Source organism: Astyanax mexicanus, unplaced genomic scaffold (genome assembly GCF_023375975.1).
Source record: "Astyanax mexicanus isolate ESR-SI-001 unplaced genomic scaffold, AstMex3_surface scaffold_36, whole genome shotgun sequence".
NCBI lineage: Eukaryota > Metazoa > Chordata > Actinopteri > Characiformes > Acestrorhamphidae > Astyanax > Astyanax mexicanus.
Window position 1 is genome coordinate 2,721,735 of NW_026040046.1, and position 21,879 is coordinate 2,743,613.

Genomic DNA, 21,879 nt, shown 5'->3' on the forward strand with positions numbered 1-21,879 from the left:
GTGGTGTAGTATTATTTTATTATCTGAAAAAGTAAGTTTAGAAAGTTTACAAAAAAAGTAGTAACACTAGTGAACAATAATCATTCTTTAAATAATAATATAACTGTACATTTATGAAAGGTGACTAATATGGAAAAAAGCAGAAATAAAAAGACCTAAACTGTGTTCACGAAACAAATGCACAATCACTATTATCTTTAATATATATCAGGATAAAAAAAGTCAAACAAGCCAAAAATAACATTTTTAGCACAGGGTTTGAAATAGGGGTACACAAATAAAATCACAGTACAATCAGAAGGACAGCAATAGATCAAATCCAGAGCGAGTGAGAGAGAGAGAGAGAGAGAGAGAGTGAGAGAGTGAGAGAGAGAGAGAGAGAGTGAGAGTAAGAGAGTGAGAGAGAGAGAGTGAGTTAGAGAGAGTGAGAGAGAGAGAGAGTAAGTGTGAGAGAGAGAGAAAGTGTGAGAGTGAGAGAGAGTAAGTGTGAGAGTGAGAGAGTGAGTAAGCGAGTGAGAGAGAGAGAGTGAGTAAGAAAGTGAGAGAGAGAGTAAGTGTGAGAGAGAGAGAGAGTAAGTGTGAGAGTGAGAGAGAGTAAGTGTGAGAGTGAGAGAGTGAGTAAGCGAGTGAGAGAGAGAGAGTGAGTAAGAAAGTGAGAGAGAGAGTAAGTGTGAGAGTGAGAGAGTGAGTAAGAGAGTGAGAGTAAGAGAGTGAGAGAGTGAGTAAGAGAGTGAGAGAGAGAGAGTGAGTAAGAAAGTGAGAGAGAGAGTAAGTGTGAGAGTGAGAGAGTGAGTAAGAGAGTGTGAGTAAGAAAGTGAGAGAGAGAGTAAGTGTGAGAGTGAGAGAGTAAGAGAGAGAGTGTGAGTAAGAAAGTGAGAGAGAGTAAGTGTGAGAGTGAGAGAGTGAGTAAGAGAGTGTGAGAGAGAGTAAGTGTGAGAGTGAGAGAGTGAGTAAGAGAGTGTGAGAGAGAGTAAGTGTGAGAGTGAGAGAGAGTAAGTGTGAGAGTGAGAGAGTGAGTAAGCGAGTGAGAGAGAGAGAGTGAGTAAGAAAGTGAGAGAGAGAGTAAGTGTGAGAGAGAGAGAGAGTAAGTGTGAGAGTGAGAGAGAGTAAGTGTGAGAGTGAGAGAGTGAGTAAGCGAGTGAGAGAGAGAGAGTGAGTAAGAAGGTGAGAGAGAGAGTAAGTGTGAGAGTGAGAGAGTGAGTAAGAGAGTGAGAGTAAGAGAGTGAGAGAGTGAGTAAGAGAGTGAGAGAGAGAGAGTGAGTAAGAAAGTGAGAGAGAGAGTAAGTGTGAGAGTGAGAGAGTGAGTAAGAGAGTGTGAGTAAGAAAGTGAGAGAGAAAGTGTGAGAGTGAGAGAGTAAGAGAGAGAGTGTGAGTAAGAAAGTGAGAGAGAGTAAGTGTGAGAGTGAGAGAGTGAGTAAGAGAGTGTGAGAGAGAGTAAGTGTGAGAGTGAGTAAGAGAGTGTGAGAGAGAGAGAGAGGTAAGGCAGTGTAAGAAGGGGCTCAGAGGGAACGGCTGGAGCTCTATCACAAACTACTCATGACACACAGCTGCTGATCAGGTCTGGGTGCTCTCCTGAGCATTCAGGTTCTCTCTCTCACACACACACACACACACACACACACACACACACACCTAACATAACAACAAAGTCCAGCATGCACAGGGAGAATAAAGGATGAGAGTCTAAGTAAGTCATAAGCTGTATGAAAACAGAGAGAAGGATGCTATGCTAACAGGATGCTCCATAAGCCCCAGACCTGACATCTGCATCTTCACCCACACAAAAACAAGAGTGCCAATAAATGCTGTTTATACAAGTATAAGCCATTCATTACAATTTAAGAAAAAAAAAACATCTTCCACTGCAGAGTGCTAATCTAATCTCTTTGTTTGCTTTTTTTGCTCACAGTAACCCTTTAAACTCACTCTCGTGCTGCTGCACCACCTCCGCTCGAGTGCGTGGACCACAGTGTGTTGAAAGCATGGTCATGGTATACACCACACAGCTGTTTTAAAAACTAAAGCAAGAACGGAAACTTCAAATTAGTAATCAACCATCAATTCTTTAAAGAAGCATCAGTCCATAAATGTTTTCTTCCATCTCCAAATTAAAACTGTCAAATATATAAAACATAACAAAACAATCTTTTTAGTTGGTCTAGTCTGTGTTTACACTGATCTCCTGGCAGTCTAAATGTGTCAATAAGTCTCCACAATGGCGTGGAAACCTTGCCGCTCGAGTTTTGCACAGGGTACAATGCAGACATGTGTGTTCATTTGAAGCAGAAGCTAAAATCTGCCTTTACTCTGCCTCTCCATTACTCCCATGTCACGGTTTGACTTCATAATTAGGTGATAATCTGAGGAAGAAATTTTGGAGGAGTGCTTTGTGTTCATGTGTTCTATAAATGCCCAGAGGTTCCTTTGCTCTTTTAAAATAAAAACCTAAAGTCATTTTAGAGATTTTACTACTCTCAGCCCAACACACAAATATAAAACTACTGATAGGACTGGATATGCATTTAAGAGCAATATTATTGCACTACAATTTCATGTGAAAATGTTATGGTCATTTGGGTCTAAAAGCAAAGCAAAGCAAAACAAAAACACAAAACACAATTACAAAAATAAAAATGAATTCCAAAGTGCATCCGTTCCAAAGGCATACACAGTGTGCAAAAAAACAGTGACCAGAAACGAATGGCCAACATGGGGACAGAATTTACATCACACATCGAAAATGGTAAGCTTTGTTTCAGCAACCAGTGCAAACACTGAAACCAAGCAATTGGCATTAGCAGTGGCTAATGTATACCATGTCCACTATTTAAACATCTTAATCACAGAGCAAGTTACCACAAAGAACACCCATACAGAAAGCTCAGAGCGAATCAAAACCAATAGAAACAAAAACAAATGACACATATTGCAAGTCAAAATAAAATGTAAATTAAGACACAATCATGATTGTTTCAATAGAGAGAGATAACCAAAAATCCAGAATAAAAACATTAAATAAAGGTTATAAATTAATGTATGAATTTGATTAGGTGAAATAAGTATTTAATTCTCAGGCAAAATGTGACTTAGTACTTGGTGCAAAAAACTTTGTTGGTAAGCACTGAGGTCATATGTTTCTTGTAGTTCGTCACCAGATTGGGCTTCACTCCTCTTTACAGAAAATCTCCAATCCTGAAGTTGTGAGCTCTCTCCACAGATTCTCTATAGGATTATGTACTGGAGACTGGTTAGACCACATTTTTTGTTGCCATGGCCATACATTTGGGTCAATGTCATGCTGGACCCATTTTCAGTGTTCTGGCTGAGGCAAGGAGGTTCTCAGTCATGTGGTTAAGTCTTCCTGTACCCTAAGCTCAGAAAAAGCCCCAACGCAAGATGAAGACCTCTAAGGTTCATGGTGGGGAACTTTAGATTGGCTGTACATAAGCCTTCTTGAGCAGAGGCAATGCAGGATGTCTATTAAAGAGAAACAAGTTATAAATAGTTTTCTTGGTGACTATGCTCCCAGCTCCCATGAGATCATTAACAAACTCCAGTGGAGTTTTTTAAAGGGACAAAACTACTTTGAAACATAACTGGTTTGTGGGGGAGCAGAATTATTGTAGTTTGATAGGGGATCAAATACTTATTTTACTTAATCAAAAAAAAGTTCATTTGTAATTTTTTTTTCATTTTTTTTCTGGATTTTTTAAATATTATGTCAGTTTCTCTGTAAAAACAGAGACACAAAGAGACACAAAGACTGTTGTATCTTTGTAAGAGTGTAAACTTGAAAAAAACAGCAGGGATCAATTAATTGCTTCTCTCTCTCTCTCTCTCTCTCTCTCTATATATATATATATATATATATATAGAGAGAGAGATGTTCATGGAACGACTCCAATTCTGCATAGCATAAGAAAGGATTCCATTCACCTGTATCTAACTGGACCAATAAAGGATACAAATATATTCTTTTAAAATGATACCAAAATTACAAAATATTCAATTTCTTTTTTAAACATTTTAGTCCTTAAACTTTTTGTAAACAGTTTTCCCTTTTATCTGTTTAAAAATACATTCTAGTTAGACTGAAATTATATATTTGTGGCAAATGTATCTCTTATAATCCTTACAATAAAAAACAATATATTCAAAGAAAAGAAATAAATGTTCTGTACAAAAATGACCGATCCCCTGATCTCTCTTTACTGTTCTAAGATATAGGAGAGTTGATCAATTGATGTTAACATTTGACTGAATGGCTTTTAACTTGTCTTATGATTCACCTATTACCAATTACTGCTCTAGAGCGCACATGCCCACACACACACACACACACACACACACACACACACACAGCAGTCTTTCTTTGGTCAGGACATCAGCCAAGCATGTGTTAAAAACTCCATCCTGTTTCAAAAGGACAAAAAAGACGGGAGAGGAGTAGACAAGTGGCAACAGGGTAGATTAGGGAGGAAAGACGGTGCTGGTGCAAACCATGTGGCATATGATCAGCTAAACCTTCTTCTGCTTTCCGGGAACATCCAAAACATGCTGACATTCTTTTGGTTACAGCAAGTTGGAGGAGACCAGAACAGACACATTCCGACAGTGCAGGTATTGTCTAGGATCTGATTGTCACATTTCCTCGTAAGGAATCACAATCGTTTTGATGCAAATTTGCGTAATTTACTAGCCACAGTCAGGAATCACTGCAACACGCAGGGCATCAAGAACTAAGGCATTGAAAATATAACCACAGTGATCCTGGTGGTGCTCCTGAAAGGTCTTTTTGCTACCAAGATAAAATGCATGTTCACCATGCTTTGTTAGTCAATTCACAATTAATTCATAATCAGAGTCTCTGGGATGTTCAGTGATCCCAAGCAGGGTACCAGGCTTGTTCCAGGTGTGGCATATTTACGTAAAGCCGCCAGACTGATTTTCACACATCTCCACCTTCCCTTCTGAGCTCTCTGCTCTGTATTAAAATCATCACTGATTTGAGCGGCAGATGGAGAACACAGAGTGAGAATGACCCTGAGAGATGCCATTTTTGTGCCAGTCTCAGTAACCAGCTCACCAGTCTTTTTCCATTAGGATGTAGTGTCTGTGTGTTGAATGTACACAATTTTTATTAAGAACAGTATGTTTAGCTTCATATCAACAAGTGCATGTCAGAGTTTGTATAAAGCAGGGTAGGGCATTGCTGCTGGAGTTCAAGTGCTTGGGGGAGAAGCTGCTCCAAATGCAACTGTGTGTCTGTGTAACATGAGAGAGAGTGGGAGAGAGATAGAAACACTAGGTGAGTATGAATAGGTGGGTCCGAATGTCCCTCTTCAGAGTCTGTCACTGCGGAAGCTGTCCTCCACTGAGGGGTCTGGCAGAACCATGTCAGGGTCACTGAGCATGCTCAGTCCATCCAAGCTGAGGGGCTCGATGCGAAGCTCGTCCTCCAGGGGGAAAACTCCTTCGGAATCAAAACACTCTGGAACTGCTGATAACACACTGCTGATGTCTTTAGACAGGCTGGGGTTAGAATCATCTGAATGAAGGGAGCAGACAAAATAACATTCATTTATATAAGATTATATTTTGCTTTGATAAACACATACAACACATTAATGCATGTCACTTTTTTGCTGGTGTTTAGACATGCATTTTTATGTGGTAATACCAGATCATTAATAAGCAGGTATAAATGTTGTCGAATTAACTCAAATATGATTTGAAGAGTTTGGATTGCACATCGCCACACAGCCCTGAAACAATCTGATCTGTGTCTCAGTACCTGCAGGCACATAACATTATTAGACGTTATTTTGACGTAATTTTTTATTATCTGACGTATCTGACCAACATTCAACCTGAATTTTAACATTGGTGGCCAGCTGGCGTATTTTAGTCTGGTAACACTTTCAGTGAACAGTGAAGCTCTGCTTTTAGCCACAGTGCACCAGGGATCAGTGAGCTATTTTAGTTTCTAATCACCATCAGAAAGCTTGTGACTTTTTATTCTTTTTTCAATGTTCTTATCTTTTTTTATTTTTAGTTTTGGTTCGTATGATCTTAGTTCATTATTATTCATTTAATCATTCTTATCATTTCATTTTATAATTTACTATTAATATTATTTTTTTATTTTACATCTGAAAGAGCGCTGTTCAATCCATCATCTAAAAATGAAAAAAAGTCATTTTAAAACCTACCAAGACATGGCCATTCACCCAAACTGAAAGATCAAACAAGAAGACTACTGGTCAGAGACCAACCAAGAAGCCAATGGACAACCCTTAGGAGCTGCTGAACTCCACAGCATAGGTGGGATGATCTTTCCACTATAAGTCGTGCACTTCAGACATCTTGCCTTTAATAAAGAATGGCAAGATAAAAAACATTGTTGAAAGAAAGACATAGGAAGTGCTGTTTGCAGTTTGCCACATGCGTGCCACATGTTTGCAATGTAGAGGACAAGGCAAACATGTAGTGCAAAGCTCTATGTGTGGCAGGAAAGTAACACAGCTCATCACTCTGAACACATCCCCACTGTGAAACATGGTGGTGGCAGCGTCATGCTGTGGGACAGCATGATTCAGCAGGGACAGGGAAGCTGTTCAGAGTTGATGGGAAGATGGATGAAGCTAAATACAGTTCAATCCTGAAAAAAAACCTGTTGGAGACTGCAAGCCTTGAGACTGGGAAGGATATTCATCAAGACAATGGCCCTAAACATACAGCCAACCTGGCTGAGTTTGAGCTATTTTGCAAAGAAGAATTGGCAAAAATCTCAGTCCGTAGATACCTAAAGCTGAAAGAGACACACCCCAAAAGACTTGCAGCTGTAACTGCAGTAAAAGGTGTCTCTACTAACTCTACTAAATGACTCCAACACTCTTGCACGATTTTGAAGTATGCAAGCCCAGCAAACTGCATCTGAAAATCTGTCCCATAATTCCCCTGGAACCACGCAACGCTGAGGGATGGCAGGGAGCGGCAGAGGGAGGAGAAGGAGATGTTCATGAGGCGAGAAGCTTCAGGTACCTGAACAGTGTTGTGTGGTTGTGATATCGGCATGTAAATAAGCCTTAATTGAGTTAACTACACTTAGTACCGAACAGCTAACACTGCTCAGTGAAGTTTTTCTGTGAAGTGGCTCAGTGCTGGTTCACACATTAAATTATTTTTTGTCTGCATTGTCAAACACCAGCGTTTATTAATGCACCACAGCCCTGTCTGTTACTGGCAGTGCTGAATGACTGACAGGTATCAGAGAGGCTAGTCCCTCTTTAACATACGGACTGTCACAAAGCACCTTTTATAAATTATAACCAACATCTGCCTGAATTTTAAAATATTTACTTTTATTAACTAACTAGCTAGCTATGGTGTTGTACTGGATTTAAATGTTATATGCAGAGCTAAACTTAATTTGTGGAAATTAAATTAAATTGTGGAAAAGAGGATAGAGGATGAATACAGGGAGATGAATGTCCAGGAAAATGGACAATAAAGAATAAAACTAACAAATAAAATGCAAATAAAATTCAAAGACTTGTCATTCTTGTATTTTGTGGACAAAATATAACGTGTAAAACAAGTGATGGGTTTTTTTTTTAATTGTACATAAGATAACAAAAATAATAATTTTAGGTATTAAGGATAATGTATAAATAATATTTATGCTAAAAGGGGATGCATCCTCTGCTGATAAACATTAAGGGAAATAATGGATTTTTGAGGTGAAAATAGTAAAGCAGGAATTAATAAACATTTTGGTATTTGTGTAACCTGAAACCTTTAGCCTCTAACTTGTCTATAGATCTTTTTGTTGCATAATATATTTTTAATCATACTTCATGTTTTTGTAATACGGAACAAGCTATATTTATATGTATTATTATATAGCTTTTATTTTAGTCAAATATGATTCATTTTAAATGTTATTTAAAGTCTGTGCTGATGAGTTTGGAAATGATGATGGAAATTAGTTTTGCTCAAAGCTCTGTAAACTGTGCTGGTAAAGAGAGGTGAGAAATGGTGGATGCATTGTGTCTAAGGTTCTGCATTCTCGCGTACTGAAAGAGCCCAAATCCTAAGTACTGCTAAGTATGCAATTTTGGACGCAGGCAATGCATCATTTTCATTCCACTTCATAATTATGTGCTACTCTGTTTTGGTCCAACACTTACAATCCGCCACCAAAAAATAAAAATAAATAAAAAAATAAAAAACGCCATTTTAACTCGTAATCTAATAATGAAATTCATCTATTAGCCAATATTTAAAAACAATGGATAAAAATACTAAATAGGTACTAAAAGGGTATTATAAAGAATGGGAATTATTTTTAGTTTTGACGTTTGACGAACAGTTGCTGCTAGCACTTACAGTACCTGTAAGAATGATGTTGGGAACTCCTCCACAGTTAGAGTACAACATGTTGGGCTTCATTGGCAAAGGGTCCTGGAGGTTACCATGACTACCACCCAGGCCCATGAGGGACGACTGGGAGCAGTAAATATTAGAGGACGGGTCAAATCCTCCTGCCACAGAGCTCATGGCATGCTCCAATGTGCTGTATTGGTCCTGCAGGTGGAAAAAAAGATGAAAATACAGGCTATCAGAAAGAGTTAAAATTACCCTCATTACCAACACCAAAACATCAGCACAACAACAGCACCACTGCATCACCATCAACATCGCCACATTATCACCAAAACCTCTGCATCATCATCATCATCATCACCAACACTGCTCAGCATCACTTGTCAAAGGGACGACTGCATCATCAACACCGCTGCTTCATGATCAACACTGCTTCATCATCCTCAGCATCGCTGCATCATCAACACTGCTGCATCATAGGCACTGCTGCATCATCAATATCGCTGCATCATCAACACTGCTGCATCATCATTAGCATTACTGCATCATAGGCACTGCTGCATTATTAACAACGCTGCATTATCAACAATGCTGCATCATCATCAGCATTGCTGCATCATCAACACTGCTGCATCAACACCACTGCATCATCAACACTGCTGCATCATCCTCAGCATCGCTGCATCATAGACACTGCTGCATTATCAACACCACTGCATCATCAACACTGCTGCATCATCCTCAGCATCGCTGCATCATAGACACTGCTGCATCAACACCACTGCATCATCAACACTGCTGCATCATCCTCAGCATCGCTGCATCATAGACACTGCTGCATTATCAACACCACTGCATCATCAACACTGCTGCATCATTATCAACAGCACCTTTGCATAATCAACACCACTTCATCATCATCAGAACTGCTGCATCATCACCAACACTGTTGCATCATCAACACAGCTGCATTACCTTCAGCACTGCTCCATTACCACCAACACCATTGCATCATCCCAAACACCACTGCATACTCAACAACGCTGCATAAACAGAATCATCATCAGAACTGCTGCAGAATCAACACCGATGCATCACCCTCAACACTGCTGCATCATCAACACCGCTGCTTCATCAACCCCACTGCATCATAATCAGCACCGCTGCATCATTACCAAAACCTCTGCATCATCATCACCAATCATCACCAGCATCATCAGAAGCATTGCCGCATCATTGGAACTTCTGCATTATCAATCCCTGCTGCATCATCATTACTGCTGCATCATCATCAGCATCGCTGCATCATAGGCACTGCTGCATTAATAACACCGCTGCATCATCAACACTGCTGCATCATTAACACTGCTGCATTATCACCAGCATTGCTGCATCATAGGCACCGCTGCATCATCAACACCGCTGCATCATGATCAACACTAGGGATGCAACGGTTCTCTGTATTTTATCAAACCATTCGGTTTGGCCTGTTCGGTTCGATACACCCGGATGGACTGCGGTATTTCGGTGCACGCACTGCGTGATTATAACATTCTAACTAGTAATTTTTTTTTAAACAGTTTGATTTGTTACTTAAGGTTATAATAGATTTGAATGTTTCATTATAGTTAGATTTTATTTTGTTTTCACTTTTTCTCCTCCAATTCAGTGGCGATATCGTGGCCCAATAACGGCGGTACGAACCGAACCGTGGCAACACTGTACCGTTGCATCCCTAATTAACACTGCTGCATCATCATCAGCATCGCTGCATCATCTTCACTGCTGTATAATCATCAGCATCGCTGCATCATAGGCACTGCTGCATTATCAACACTGCTGCTTCTTCAACACCACTGCATTATCACCAACACTGCTGCATTATCATCAGCACCACTGCATTATAATCAGCGCCGCTGCATCATCAGCACGGCTCCATCACCACCAAGACCGCTGCATCACCACCAACACTGCTACATCATCACCAAAACCTCTGCATCATCATCAACACCAATACTGCCGCATCATCAGCTGCATTGCTGCATCATAGGTACTGCTGCATTATCAACACCGCTGCATCAATACTGCTGAATTATCTTCAGCATTGCCGCATCTTAGGTAGCTGCATTTTCAACACCGCTGCATCATCAATACTGCTGCATCATAGGCACTGCTACATTATCAAAACCACTGCATCAACACTGCTGCATCATTAACAATGTTGCATCCTGATCAACACTGCTGCATCATTATCAGCAGCACCTTTGCATAATCAACACCACTTTATCATCATCAGCACCGCTGGATCATCGTCAACACTACATCATCACAAACACCACTGCATACTCAACAACACTGCATCAACAACATCATCATCAGCACTGCTGCAGCATCAACACCGCTGCATCACCCTCAACACTGCTGCATCAACAGCGATGCTTTATTAATACTACTGCATCATCACTTCTGCATCATCATGAACACCACTGCATCAACACCGCTTAATCATCATCAACATTGCTGCATTCTCCGCTGCTGCATTGTCATCAACACTGCTGCTGGACTTTCTAATAATGATGCATCAGTGTTGGTGATAATGCAGCAGTACTGATGATGCAGCAGTACTAATGATGCAGCAGCAGTGTTGGTGATGATGCAGCAGTGTTGGTGATGATGCAGCAGTGCTAATGATGATGCAACAGTATTGGTGATGATGCAGCAGTGTTGGTGATGGTGCAGCAGTGTTGTTAATGATGCAGCAGTGCTAATGCTGATGCAGCAGTGCTGATGATGCAGCAGCAGTGCTGATGATGATGCAGCAGCGCTGATGATGATGATGCAGCAGTGTTGGTGATGATGCAGCAGTACTGATGATGATGCAGCAGTGTTGGTGATGATGTTGCAGTGTTGGTGATGATGCAGCAGTACTGATGATGATGCAGCAGTGTTGGTGATGATGCAGCAATGCTGATGATGATGCAGCAGTGTTGGTGATGATACAGCAGTGTTGGTGATCGTGCAGCAGTGTTGGTGATGATGCAGCAGTGTTGGTGATGATGCAGCAATGCTGATGATGATGCAGCAGTGTTGGTGATGATACAGCAGTGTTGGTGATCGTGCAGCAGTGTTGGTGATGATGCAGCAGTGTTGGTGATGATGCAGCAGTGCTAATGCTGCTGCAGTAATACTGATGATGATGCAGCAGTGCTGATGATGATGCAGCAGTGTTGATGATGATGCAGCAGCGCTGATGATGATGATGATGATGATGATGCAGCAGTGTTGGTGATGATGCAGCAGTACTGATGATGCAGCAGTACTGCCGATGATGCAGCAGTGTTGGTGATGATGCAGTAATACTGATGATGATGCAGCAGTGCTGATGATGATGCTGCAGTGTTGGTGATGATGCAGCAGTACTGATGATGATGCAGCAGTGTTGGTGATGATGCAGCAGTACTGATGATAATGCAGCAGTGTTGGTGATGATGCTGCAGTGTTGGTGATGATGCAGCAGTGCTGATGATAATGCAGTAGTGTTGGTGATGATGCAGCAGTACTGATGATGATGCAGCAGTGTTGGTGATGATGCAGCAGTACTGATGATGATGCAGCAGTGTTGGTGATGATGCAGCAGTGCTGATGATAATGCAGCAGTGTTGGTGAAGATGCAGCAGTTTTGGTGATGAGGCAGTTGTGCTGGTGATGAGGCAGCAGTGCTGATGATGCAGCAGTGTTGGTGATGATCCAGTGTTGTTAATGATGATGCAGTTTTGTTGGTGATGATGACTTTAAACATCAGCTGTACTGGTGTGCTGTCACAGGACTGGATAAGTTAAAAATATAGATATAAAGTAATGAAAGTCTAACTTTTACGGTCTGTAAGATATCTATCTGTTCTTACCTGATAGGACAGGCACTTGGACTGGCGACCAGAAAACTGTGGATCCATGAACGGGTCATTGCAAAACACATCAATGTTGTTTGGCTTTGATGAAACAAACAGAGCAGGTTCATTGTCAGACTGTTGTACGTAAATATGTCATATCTTCATCAACATAACAGTGCCTATACTTTGGAATACCTTTACGAACAAGCAAAAACTGATTAGCCATAACACTGATGATGCCAACTCCTCATTTCTATTCCCACTGTAGAGACTGTGAACCCTATCTTACACTATGCGAAAGGCATGTCACAATGCTAATTGCTATCTTACACCCCACCAACAGTCTACTTTCCCATCTTGCGCCTGCATCTTTTTAATAGCAATGGTACTTGTGAATATATGCTAATGAGCATGGTGGTCTGTAAATTAGATGTGTTTAGGTACAGGTAACAGGTAACGCAGGTGCGCCACTGAATGAATACAACCTCCCATATTTTTCACACTGTAAGGCACAACGAATTATAAGGCCCATTACCAATAAACGTCTATTTTCTGGACTACGTAGGAACAGGGTTGTTGCCATGTTCTCCTTCTAAATTCAGTAGGTCTCCCCACTGGGTGTTAAATAAAGTAAACAAAAGAGTAATTCTTAAAAAAAAAACATTTCAGGCGAGTTAAGTAAAACGAGCACTGGATATGAATCAACACAGATTTCTTTTCTGAAAAGTGTTTTTTTGGGTGAGTAAATCCCTTCCGTTTATTTAGTAAGCATAGATTTCCTGACTTCCACTAAAGCTGGAGCATTAGCATTAGCGGCTAAACATAAGCGGTTAGTAACTAATGCCACCCGACAGATCTACACTGAGGAACCCGGAGTATTCCAGTAAACCAGAGCGAACTAGTGGTTTGGCCCATGAAGCTTGTTTTAACATGGTAAATGCACATGCCACAGTCCAATATACTTGCCTCTAAACAGCAAAAGAGGTAGCACTCTGGTTAGCGGCTATTGCTAATGCTAGCCAGGGTTAGCAGCAGGCTACAGGCCGATAAAATTCACCTCTGGACGGCCAAAGAGCTAGCGCTTTGTGCGGCTGGCATATATAAAGCTGTACTTCAGCAGAGTGGCTATACTACTCTTTACAACCTGACTGGTAAAATTATTATTATTTTTTAAAAATAATTTTATATATATATACATATTTTTTTTATTATAATTTTTGTATTATTTAATTTTTCCCATTTTCTCCCCAATTTAGCACGGCCAATTACCCAACCCACTCATTAGAACTCCCCCTAGTGATGCCCCAACACAGCAGGAGGGTGAAAACTAACACAGGCTTCCTCCGATACATGTGAAGTCAGCCACCGCTTCTTTTCGAGCTGCTGCTGATGCAGCATTACCGAGCAGCCAGCACACTTGGAGGACTTGGTTCTGATACATCAGGTCACAGACGCCCTGTGCTGTGGACATCACCCTAGGAGTGATGTGGGGAGAGAGCGCCATCTACCCACCCGGTGGGAGCGAGGCCAATTTTGCTCCCTCTGAGCGCCGGCAGCTTGATGGTAAAGCTGCATCAGCGGTGGTTTAAACCTGCGACCTCCCGCGCATAGTGGCAACGCTTTAGACCGCTGGACCACTCGGCGCCCATCTGACTGGTAAAATTCTAGAAAAATGAAAGGATTTCAGGTGCAATACTGTAGTCAGACTGTCATTGCTATTTTGGCAGTGAACTGTCAACAGGCACGCGTACACACCTGCTTGTACAGTACAGTCCAACTTTTAAATCAACAATAAACAGAATGAATGTTACGTATGAAGTGTTACTTGCAGAGTGTTTATTCATGTTCTCTTTTTCTCTCTTGTTTACTCATACCTTCTGAGCTCCCTCGATTCCTACTATCTAATAGTCTACAGGTGTGCCTGGCTGAGCTGGACTAAAACTCTGTTCTGATTGGTTGGATTGGAGTTGAAGGATGGGATATAATCAAGATGGCTGACTACCTCTGGGCTATGGAGTCAAATTGGGGTCTTTAATGCTGGAGAGAAAATAAAACTATCAAGGAAAAAAATCTCCACGAATTGCAAAAAAAATCTGATACTGCAAACAAAGAAGAGAACATAAATGACCTTTTTCACTTGTAATATTTTTTTTACAATTAATCTTTTGCAACACTACTTTTTCTTTGCGTTTTGCGCTTTGCATTCCTTTTTTCTTTTTGCAATACTTTCCCTCCTTTGAGTTCCTCCATTTTGTTTGCGAGTCTATTTTGACCCCTTTTTGACGTGGGGGCGCGGGGAGAGGAGAGGGGCGTGGCTAATATGGAAAGGCGGCTTATGAAGGATCGCGTCATCAGCTCTCTGCTTTCATATTTAATGCTGCAGGCCGGCCAGACGGCCGGTTCATAAGTTAATGCTAGTAATTAATTTTACATATATCTAATTACTGAATTATATAATATTGTTGTTTTCTGTTGTTAAATTGAGCAAAAGGTTGAATTTGGCTTTTTTTCTCTGCAGCGTGCTTGCTGCAGTTACACGCGGCCACCTATAGATGGTGGATTTTAACAGTGAAAAGACCCATTAAAACATAACGCTTAGCAAACGCTCTCAATAAAAAGGAAAAACACAGACCGTTTAATTTAGACTTCAATATAATATATATATATATACATATATAATAAGATAATAAAACAGAACATAACATAAAAAATAATTTATTAACCTCCCTGTGGAAATTAGACTGTTCCAGGAACTTTTATACAGATACACACAAAACACATGACAGAAAAATAAAAAAGAGACTAGATACACATGTGCAGTGCGCCCATATAAAGTTGTCCTAAAAGCAATACTATATTAATTATTAAAAAGTTAAATGTCAGATGTAAGATACAGTCTCAGATACTCTCACACTAAAGAGCAAATATTACTTTTGATATTTTGTACAGTGACACTGGAAATTGTACATTAATACATATTTTTTTGTTCTGTTTTATTATCTTATTTTATTTATATTACATTGAAGTCTAAATTAAACTTTGAGGTCTTTCTGTGTTTTTCCTTTTTATTCTGAGTGTTTACAGAGTATATGGTTCCATCAAGGAAATAGTAAGTTTCCTGGCCGTGGTACAAATGAAATGTTCTGTGTTTTTCCTTTTTATTGAGAGCGTTTGCGCAGCGTTATGTTTTAATGGGTCTTTTAACTGTTAAAATCCACCATCTATAGGTGGCTGCGTGTAACTGCAGCAAGCACGCTGCAGAGAAAAAAAGCCAAATTCAACCTTTTGCTCAATTGAACAACTGAAAACAACATCATATAATTCAGTAATTAGATATATGTAAAATTAATTAATAGCATTAACTTATGAACTATAAATAGCTGTTGTTCAGCCGGTCGAACTGGCCGGCCTGCAGCATTACATATGAAAGCAGAGGTTCCATCTGATGACGCGATCCTCCATAACCCGCCATATTAGCCACGCCCCTCTCCTCTCCCCACTCCCCTCTCCTCTCCCCACGCCCCTCTCCTCTCCCCACTCCCCTCTCCTCTCCTCACGCCCCTCTCCTCTCCTCACGCCCCTCTCCTCTCCCCACGCCCCTCTCCTCTCCCCACGCCCCTCTCCTCTCCTCACGCCCCTCTCCTCTCCCCACTCCCCTCTCCTCTCCCCACGCCCCTCTCCTCTCCCCACGCCCCTCTCCTCTCCTCACGCCCCTCTCCTCTCCCCACTCCCCTCTCCTCTCCCCACGCCCCTCTCCTCTCCCCACTCCCCTCTCCTCTCCCCACGCCCCTCTCCTCTCCTCACGCCCCTCTCCTCTCCCCACTCCCCTCTCCTCTCCCCACTCCCCTCTCCTCTCCTCACGCCCCTCTCCTCTCCCCACGCCCCTCTCCCCACTCCCCTCTCCTCTCCCCACTCCCCTCTCCTCTCCCCACGCCCCTCTCCTCTCCCCACTCCCCTCTCCTCTCCCCACTCTCCTCTCCTCTCCCCACGCCCCTCTCCTCTCCCCACGCCCCTCTCCCCACTCCCCTCTCCTGTCCCCACTCTCCTCTCCTCTCCCCACGCCCCTCTCCTCTCCTCTCCTCTCCTCTCCCCACTCCCCTCTCCTCGCCCCTCTCCCCACTCTCCTCTCCTCTCCCCACGCCCCTCTCCTGTCCCCACTCCCCTCTCCTCTCCCCACGCCCCTCTCCTCTCCCCACTCCCCTCTCCTCGCCCCTCTCCCCACTCTCCTCTCCTCTCCCCACGCCCCTCTCCTGTCCCCACTCCCCTCTCCTCTCCTCTCCTCTCCCCTCCCCACTCCCCTCTCCTCCCCACTCTCCTCTCCTCTCCCCACACCCCTCTTCTCTCCTCTCCCCACGCCCCTCTCCTCTCCCCACTCCCCTCTCCCCACGCCCCTCTCCTCTCCTCTCCCCTCTCCTCTCCTCTCCCCACTCCCCTCTCCTCCCCACTCCCCTCTCCTCTCCCCACTCCCCTCTCCTCCCCACTCCCCTCTCCTCTCCCCACTCCCCTCTCCTCTCCTCTCCCCTCTCCTCTCCCCTCCCCACTCCCCTCTCCTCCCCACTCTCCTCTCCTCTCCCCACACCCCTGTTCTCTCCTCTCCCCACGCCCCTCTCCTCTCCCCACTCCCCTCTCCCCACGCCCCTCTCCTCTCCTCTCTCCTCTCCTCTCCCCACTCCCCTCTCCTCCCCACTCCCCTCTCCTCTCCCCACGCCCCTCTCCTCTCCTCTCCCCTCTCCTCTCCCCACGCCCCTCTCCTCTCCTCTCCCCTCTCCTCTCCCCACGCCCCTCTCCTCTCCCCACGCCCCTCTCCTCTCCTCTCCCCACTCCCCTCTCCTCTCCCCACGCCCCTCTCCTGTCCCCACTCCCCTCTCCTCTCCTCTCCCCACTCCCCTCTCCTCTCCCCACGCCCCTCTCCTCTCCCCACGCCCCTCTCCCCACTCCCCTCTCCTGTCCCCACTCCCCTCTCCTCTCCTCTCTCCTCTCCCCTCCCCACTCCTCCCCACTCCCCTCTCCTCTCCCCACGCCCCTCTCCTCTCCTCTCCCCACGCCCCTCTCCTCTCCTCTCCCCTCTCCTCTCCCCACGCCCTCTCCTCTCCCCACGCCCCTCTCCTCTCCCCACTCCCCTCTCCTCTCCCCACGCCCTCTCCTCTCCCCACGCCCCTCTCCTCTCCCCTCTCCCCACGCCCTCCCCTCTCCCCACGCCCCTCTCCTCTCCTCTCCCCTCTCCTCTCCTCTCCCCACGCCCCTCTCCTCTCCCCACACCCCTCTCCTCTCCCCACTCCCCTCTCCCCACGCCCCTCTCCTCTCCCCACTCCCCTCTCCCCACGCCCCTCTCCTCTCCCTACGCCCCTCTCCTCTCCTCTCCCCACTCCCCTCTCCTCTCCCCACGCCCCTCTTCCTCTCCTCTCCCCACGCCCCTCTCCTCTCCCCACGCCCCTCTCCTCTCCCCACTCCCCTCTCCTCTCCCCACGCCCCTCTCCTCTCCCCACTCCCGTCTCCTCTCCTCTCCCCACTCCCCTCTCCCCACGCCCCTCTCCTCTCCCCACTCCCCTCTCCCCACGCCCCTCTCCTCTCCTCTCCCCTCTCCTCTCCTCTCCCCACGCCCCTGTCCTCTCCCCACGCCCCTCTCCTCTCCTCTCCCCACGCCCCTCTCCCTCTCCTCTCCCCAGTTTGAAAAGTAATAATACATTTTGTAAGTTTTAATCATTTTTAATTACTAGTTTATCAAAAACACAGTTATGTTTTATATCTGTGACTGTGGCCACTGGCCTAGCAGTTTGGAATCGACCAAGAGAGAGACAAGCACAGGGATTCAATGAACACAAACATATCTTTATACCTCTCTCGAGTTGATGCATTATTATTATTATTATTATTATTATTTTTAATATTATTATTATTATTAGATTGATAGATTACTAAAACTATTCATATAATAATAATAATAATAATAATAATATATTTATTATATTATATATTATATTTATATAAAATATATTTAAATAAGATTTAAGTTATTAAAGTATTATTATTATTATTATTATTATTATTATTATCCATATTTACCCGTATTATGGCCTAACATTTAACTATCTACTAATAATACAATAATATAAAACAGTTAAACAGTAAATCACAAGTATAAGTACTGACTGCACATGCACGAGTACTGCCTGTGCCATGGTGTTTCCACCACTAGAGAAAGGCTGTGCTCCATGCCATGTGGTTATCAGAAAGACTGCTACCCTCTCCCCTCCCCACTCCCACTCCCCTCTCCTCTCCCCTCCCCACTCCCCTCTCCTCCCCACTCCCCTCTCCTCTCCCCACGCCCCTCTCCTCTCCTCTCTCCTCTCCCCACGCCCTCTCCTCTCCCCACGCCCCTCTCCTCTCCCCACTCCCCTCTCCCCACTCCCACTCCCCTCTCCTCTCCCCTCCCCACTCCCCTCTCCTCCCCACTCCCCTCTCCTCTCCCCACGCCCCTCTCCTCTCCTCTCTCCTCTCCCCACGCCCTCTCCTCTCCCCACGCCCCTCTCCTCTCCCCACTCCCCTCTCCCCACGCCCCTCTCCTCTCCCCACTCCCCTCTCCCCACGCCCCTCTCCTCTCCCCACGCCCCTCTCCTCTCCTCTCCCCACTCCCCTCTCCTCTCCCCACGCCCCTCTCCCTCTCCCCACGCCCCTCTCCTCTCCCCACGCCCCTCTTCTCTCCCCACTCCCCTCTCCTCTCCCCACGCCCCTCTCCTCTCCCCACTCCCCTCTCCCCACGCCCCTCTCCTCTCCTCTCCCCTCTCCTCTCCTCTCCCCACGCCCCTCTCCTCTCCCCACGCCCCTCTCCTCTCCTCTCCCCACTCCCCTCCCCACTCCCCTCTCCTCTCTCCTCTCCTCTCCCCACGCCCCTCTCCCTCTCCTCTCCCCACGCCCCTCTCCTCTCCCCAAGCCCCTCTCCTCTCCCCACTCCCCTCTCCTTTCCCCACGCCCCTCTCCTCTCCTCTCCCCACGCCCCTCTCCTCTCCCCACGCCCCTCTCCTCTCCTCTCCCCACGCCCCTCTCCTCTCCCCACTCCCCTCCCCACTCCCCTCTCCTCTCCTCTCCCCACTCCCCTCTCCTTTCCTTCCACCCCTCTCCTCTCCCCACTCCCCTCTCCTCTCCCCACGCCCCTCTCCTCTCCCCACGCCCCTCTCCTTTCCTCCCTCCACGCCCCTCTCCTTTCCTTCCACCCCTCTCCTCTCCCCACTCCCCTCTCCCCACGCCCCTCTCCTCTCCCCACTCCCCTCTCCCCACGCCCCTCTCCTCTCCCCACGCCCCTCTCCTCTCCTCTCCCTACTCCCCTCTCCTCTCCTCTCCCCACGCCCCTCTCCTCTCCCCACGCCCCTCTCCCTCTCCTCTCCCCACGCCCCTCTCCCTCTCCTCTCCCCACGCCCCTCTCCTCTCCTCTCCCCACGCCCCTCTCCCTCTCCTCTCCCCACGCCCCTCTCCTCTCCTCTCCCCTCTCCCTCTCCTCTCCCCACGCCCCTCTCCCTCTCCTCTCCCCACGCCCCTCTCCTCTCCTCTCCCCTCTCCCTCTCCTCTCCCCACGCCCCTCTCCCTCTCCTCTCCCCACGCCCCTCTCCTCTCCTCTCCCCTCTCCCTCTCCTCTCCCCACGCCCCTCTCCCTCTCCTCTCCCCACGCCCCTCTCCCTCTCCTCTCCCCACGCCCCTCTCCCTCTCCTCTCCCCACGCCCCTCTCCTCTCCTCTCCCCTCTCCCTCTCCTCTCCCCACGCCCCTCTCCCTCTCCTCTCCCCACGCCCCTCTCCTCTCCCCACGCCCCTCTCCTCTCCTCTCCCTCTCCTCTCCCCACGCCCCTCTCCTCTCCCCACGCCCCTCTCCTTTCCTCCCTCCACGCCCCTCTCCTCTCCCCACGCCCCTCTCCTTTCCTCCCTCCACGCCCCTCTCCTTTCCTTCCACCCCTCTCCTCTCCCCACTCCCCTCTCCCCACGCCCCTCTCCTCTCCCCACTCCCCACGCCCCTCTCCCTCTCCTCTCCCCACGCCCCTCTCCCTCTCCTCTCCCCACGCCCCTCTCCTCTCCCCACGCCCCTCTCCTCTCCCCACTCCCCTCTCCTCTCCCCACGCCCCTCTCCTTTGCCATCCTTACAATAGTAAAGACACACTGACTCGACCTAAATCAAGTTGCACAGTGCCAGTTGATAGATTGTTTGGCATCAATTCAATGTGAAAAACCGTAAGAAAAGGAACTCTCCTTGCACAAATAAATAAACACCCTTACGCAAGAAAATGTAGCAGTCACTATTTGGGTGGCTATTTAGCTAGGCTAGATGGAAAAACTATGCATACCACCCGTGACAATGTCTTCTAATTAAATTGTTAGCTTGTTATTTACAGCTCAATATTTGGTTAAATTGGTGAAGCTCAGCAGAATGGAACTACACTATATGATGAAATATCTGCTTTATTTTCGATTACCATAGTCTTAAATTGTGCACCATTGCAATAAAAAACAGACGAAATTAGGAATATAATCAGTTTGAAAAGTAATAATACATTTTGTAAGTTTTAATCATTTTTAATTACTAGTTTATCAAAAACACAGTTATGTTTTATATCTGTGACTGTGGCCACTGGCCTAGCAGTTTGGAATCGACCAAGAGAGAGACAAGCACAGGGATTCAATGAACACAAACATATCTTTATACCTCTCTCGAGTTGATGCATTATTATTATTATTATTATTATTATTTTTAATATTATTATTATTATTAGATTGATAGATTACTAAAACTATTCATTTAATAATAATAATAATAATAATAATAATAATAATATATTTATTATATTATATATTATATCTATATAAAATATATTTAAATAAGATTTAAGTTATTAAAGTATTATTATTATTATTATTATTATTATTATTATTTTTAATATTATTATTATTATTAGATTGATAGATTACTAAAACTATTCATTTAATAATAATAATAATAATAATATATTTATTATATTATATATTATATTTATATAAAATATATTTAAATAAGATTTAAGTTATTAAAGTATTATTATTATTATTATTATTATTATTATTATTATTATTATCCATATTTACCCGTATTATGGCCTAACATTTAACTATCTACTAATAATACAATAATATAAAACAGTTAAACAGTAAATCACAAGTATAAGTACTGACTGCACATGCACGAGTACTGCCTGTGCCATGGTGTTTCCACCACTAGAGAAAGGCTGTGCTCCATGCCATGTGGTTATCAGAAAGACTGCTAATTATATGGTGTTCTAAACTCTCCCCTAGGGTTAGAACACCTACAGTAACCAGGCATTCACACTTCCCTTTTGTGCAGTGGTCTACAAATTCCCACCAGAAGCCTGGATTTAAACCCAGCTTTTGAGTTTATCATGGTGCTATATTCCTCCATTTCCTCGTGTCCGAGAGTACATTTTTGACACTGATCTGATGCCACAGGCTCGCCTATAAAGCGCTAAAATAGATCGCTAAAAATGTGTGCCTGGAGAAAGTTCACAGCAAGAGACATAGAGCAACTATCAAGTAAGTCACCACGGTTACAGGGGCTTGAAGAGAGAAAA

General features: G+C 44.7%; 1 protein-coding gene across 3 annotated transcripts in view; it reads right to left on the reverse strand.

The window, feature by feature from the left end:
- Window positions 1–2,451: 2,451 nt before the first annotated feature.
- Window positions 2,452–21,879, reverse strand: part of crtc3 (CREB regulated transcription coactivator 3) — a 99,750-nt gene continuing 80,322 nt past the window's right edge. For 2 of the 3 annotated variants that reach the window (XM_049473272.1, XM_049473271.1), the window contains 3 exons: window positions 12,293–12,376; window positions 8,397–8,589; window positions 2,452–5,548 (listed from right to left, as the gene is read on the reverse strand). In XM_049473272.1, the coding sequence (XP_049329229.1) occupies window positions 5,343–5,548; window positions 8,397–8,589; window positions 12,293–12,376 (483 nt within the window). In that variant the 3' untranslated portion in view covers window positions 2,452–5,342. The remainder of the gene's footprint in view (window positions 5,549–8,396; window positions 8,590–12,292; window positions 12,377–21,879) is intronic. The other variant, XM_049473273.1, reaches the window with a different exon arrangement.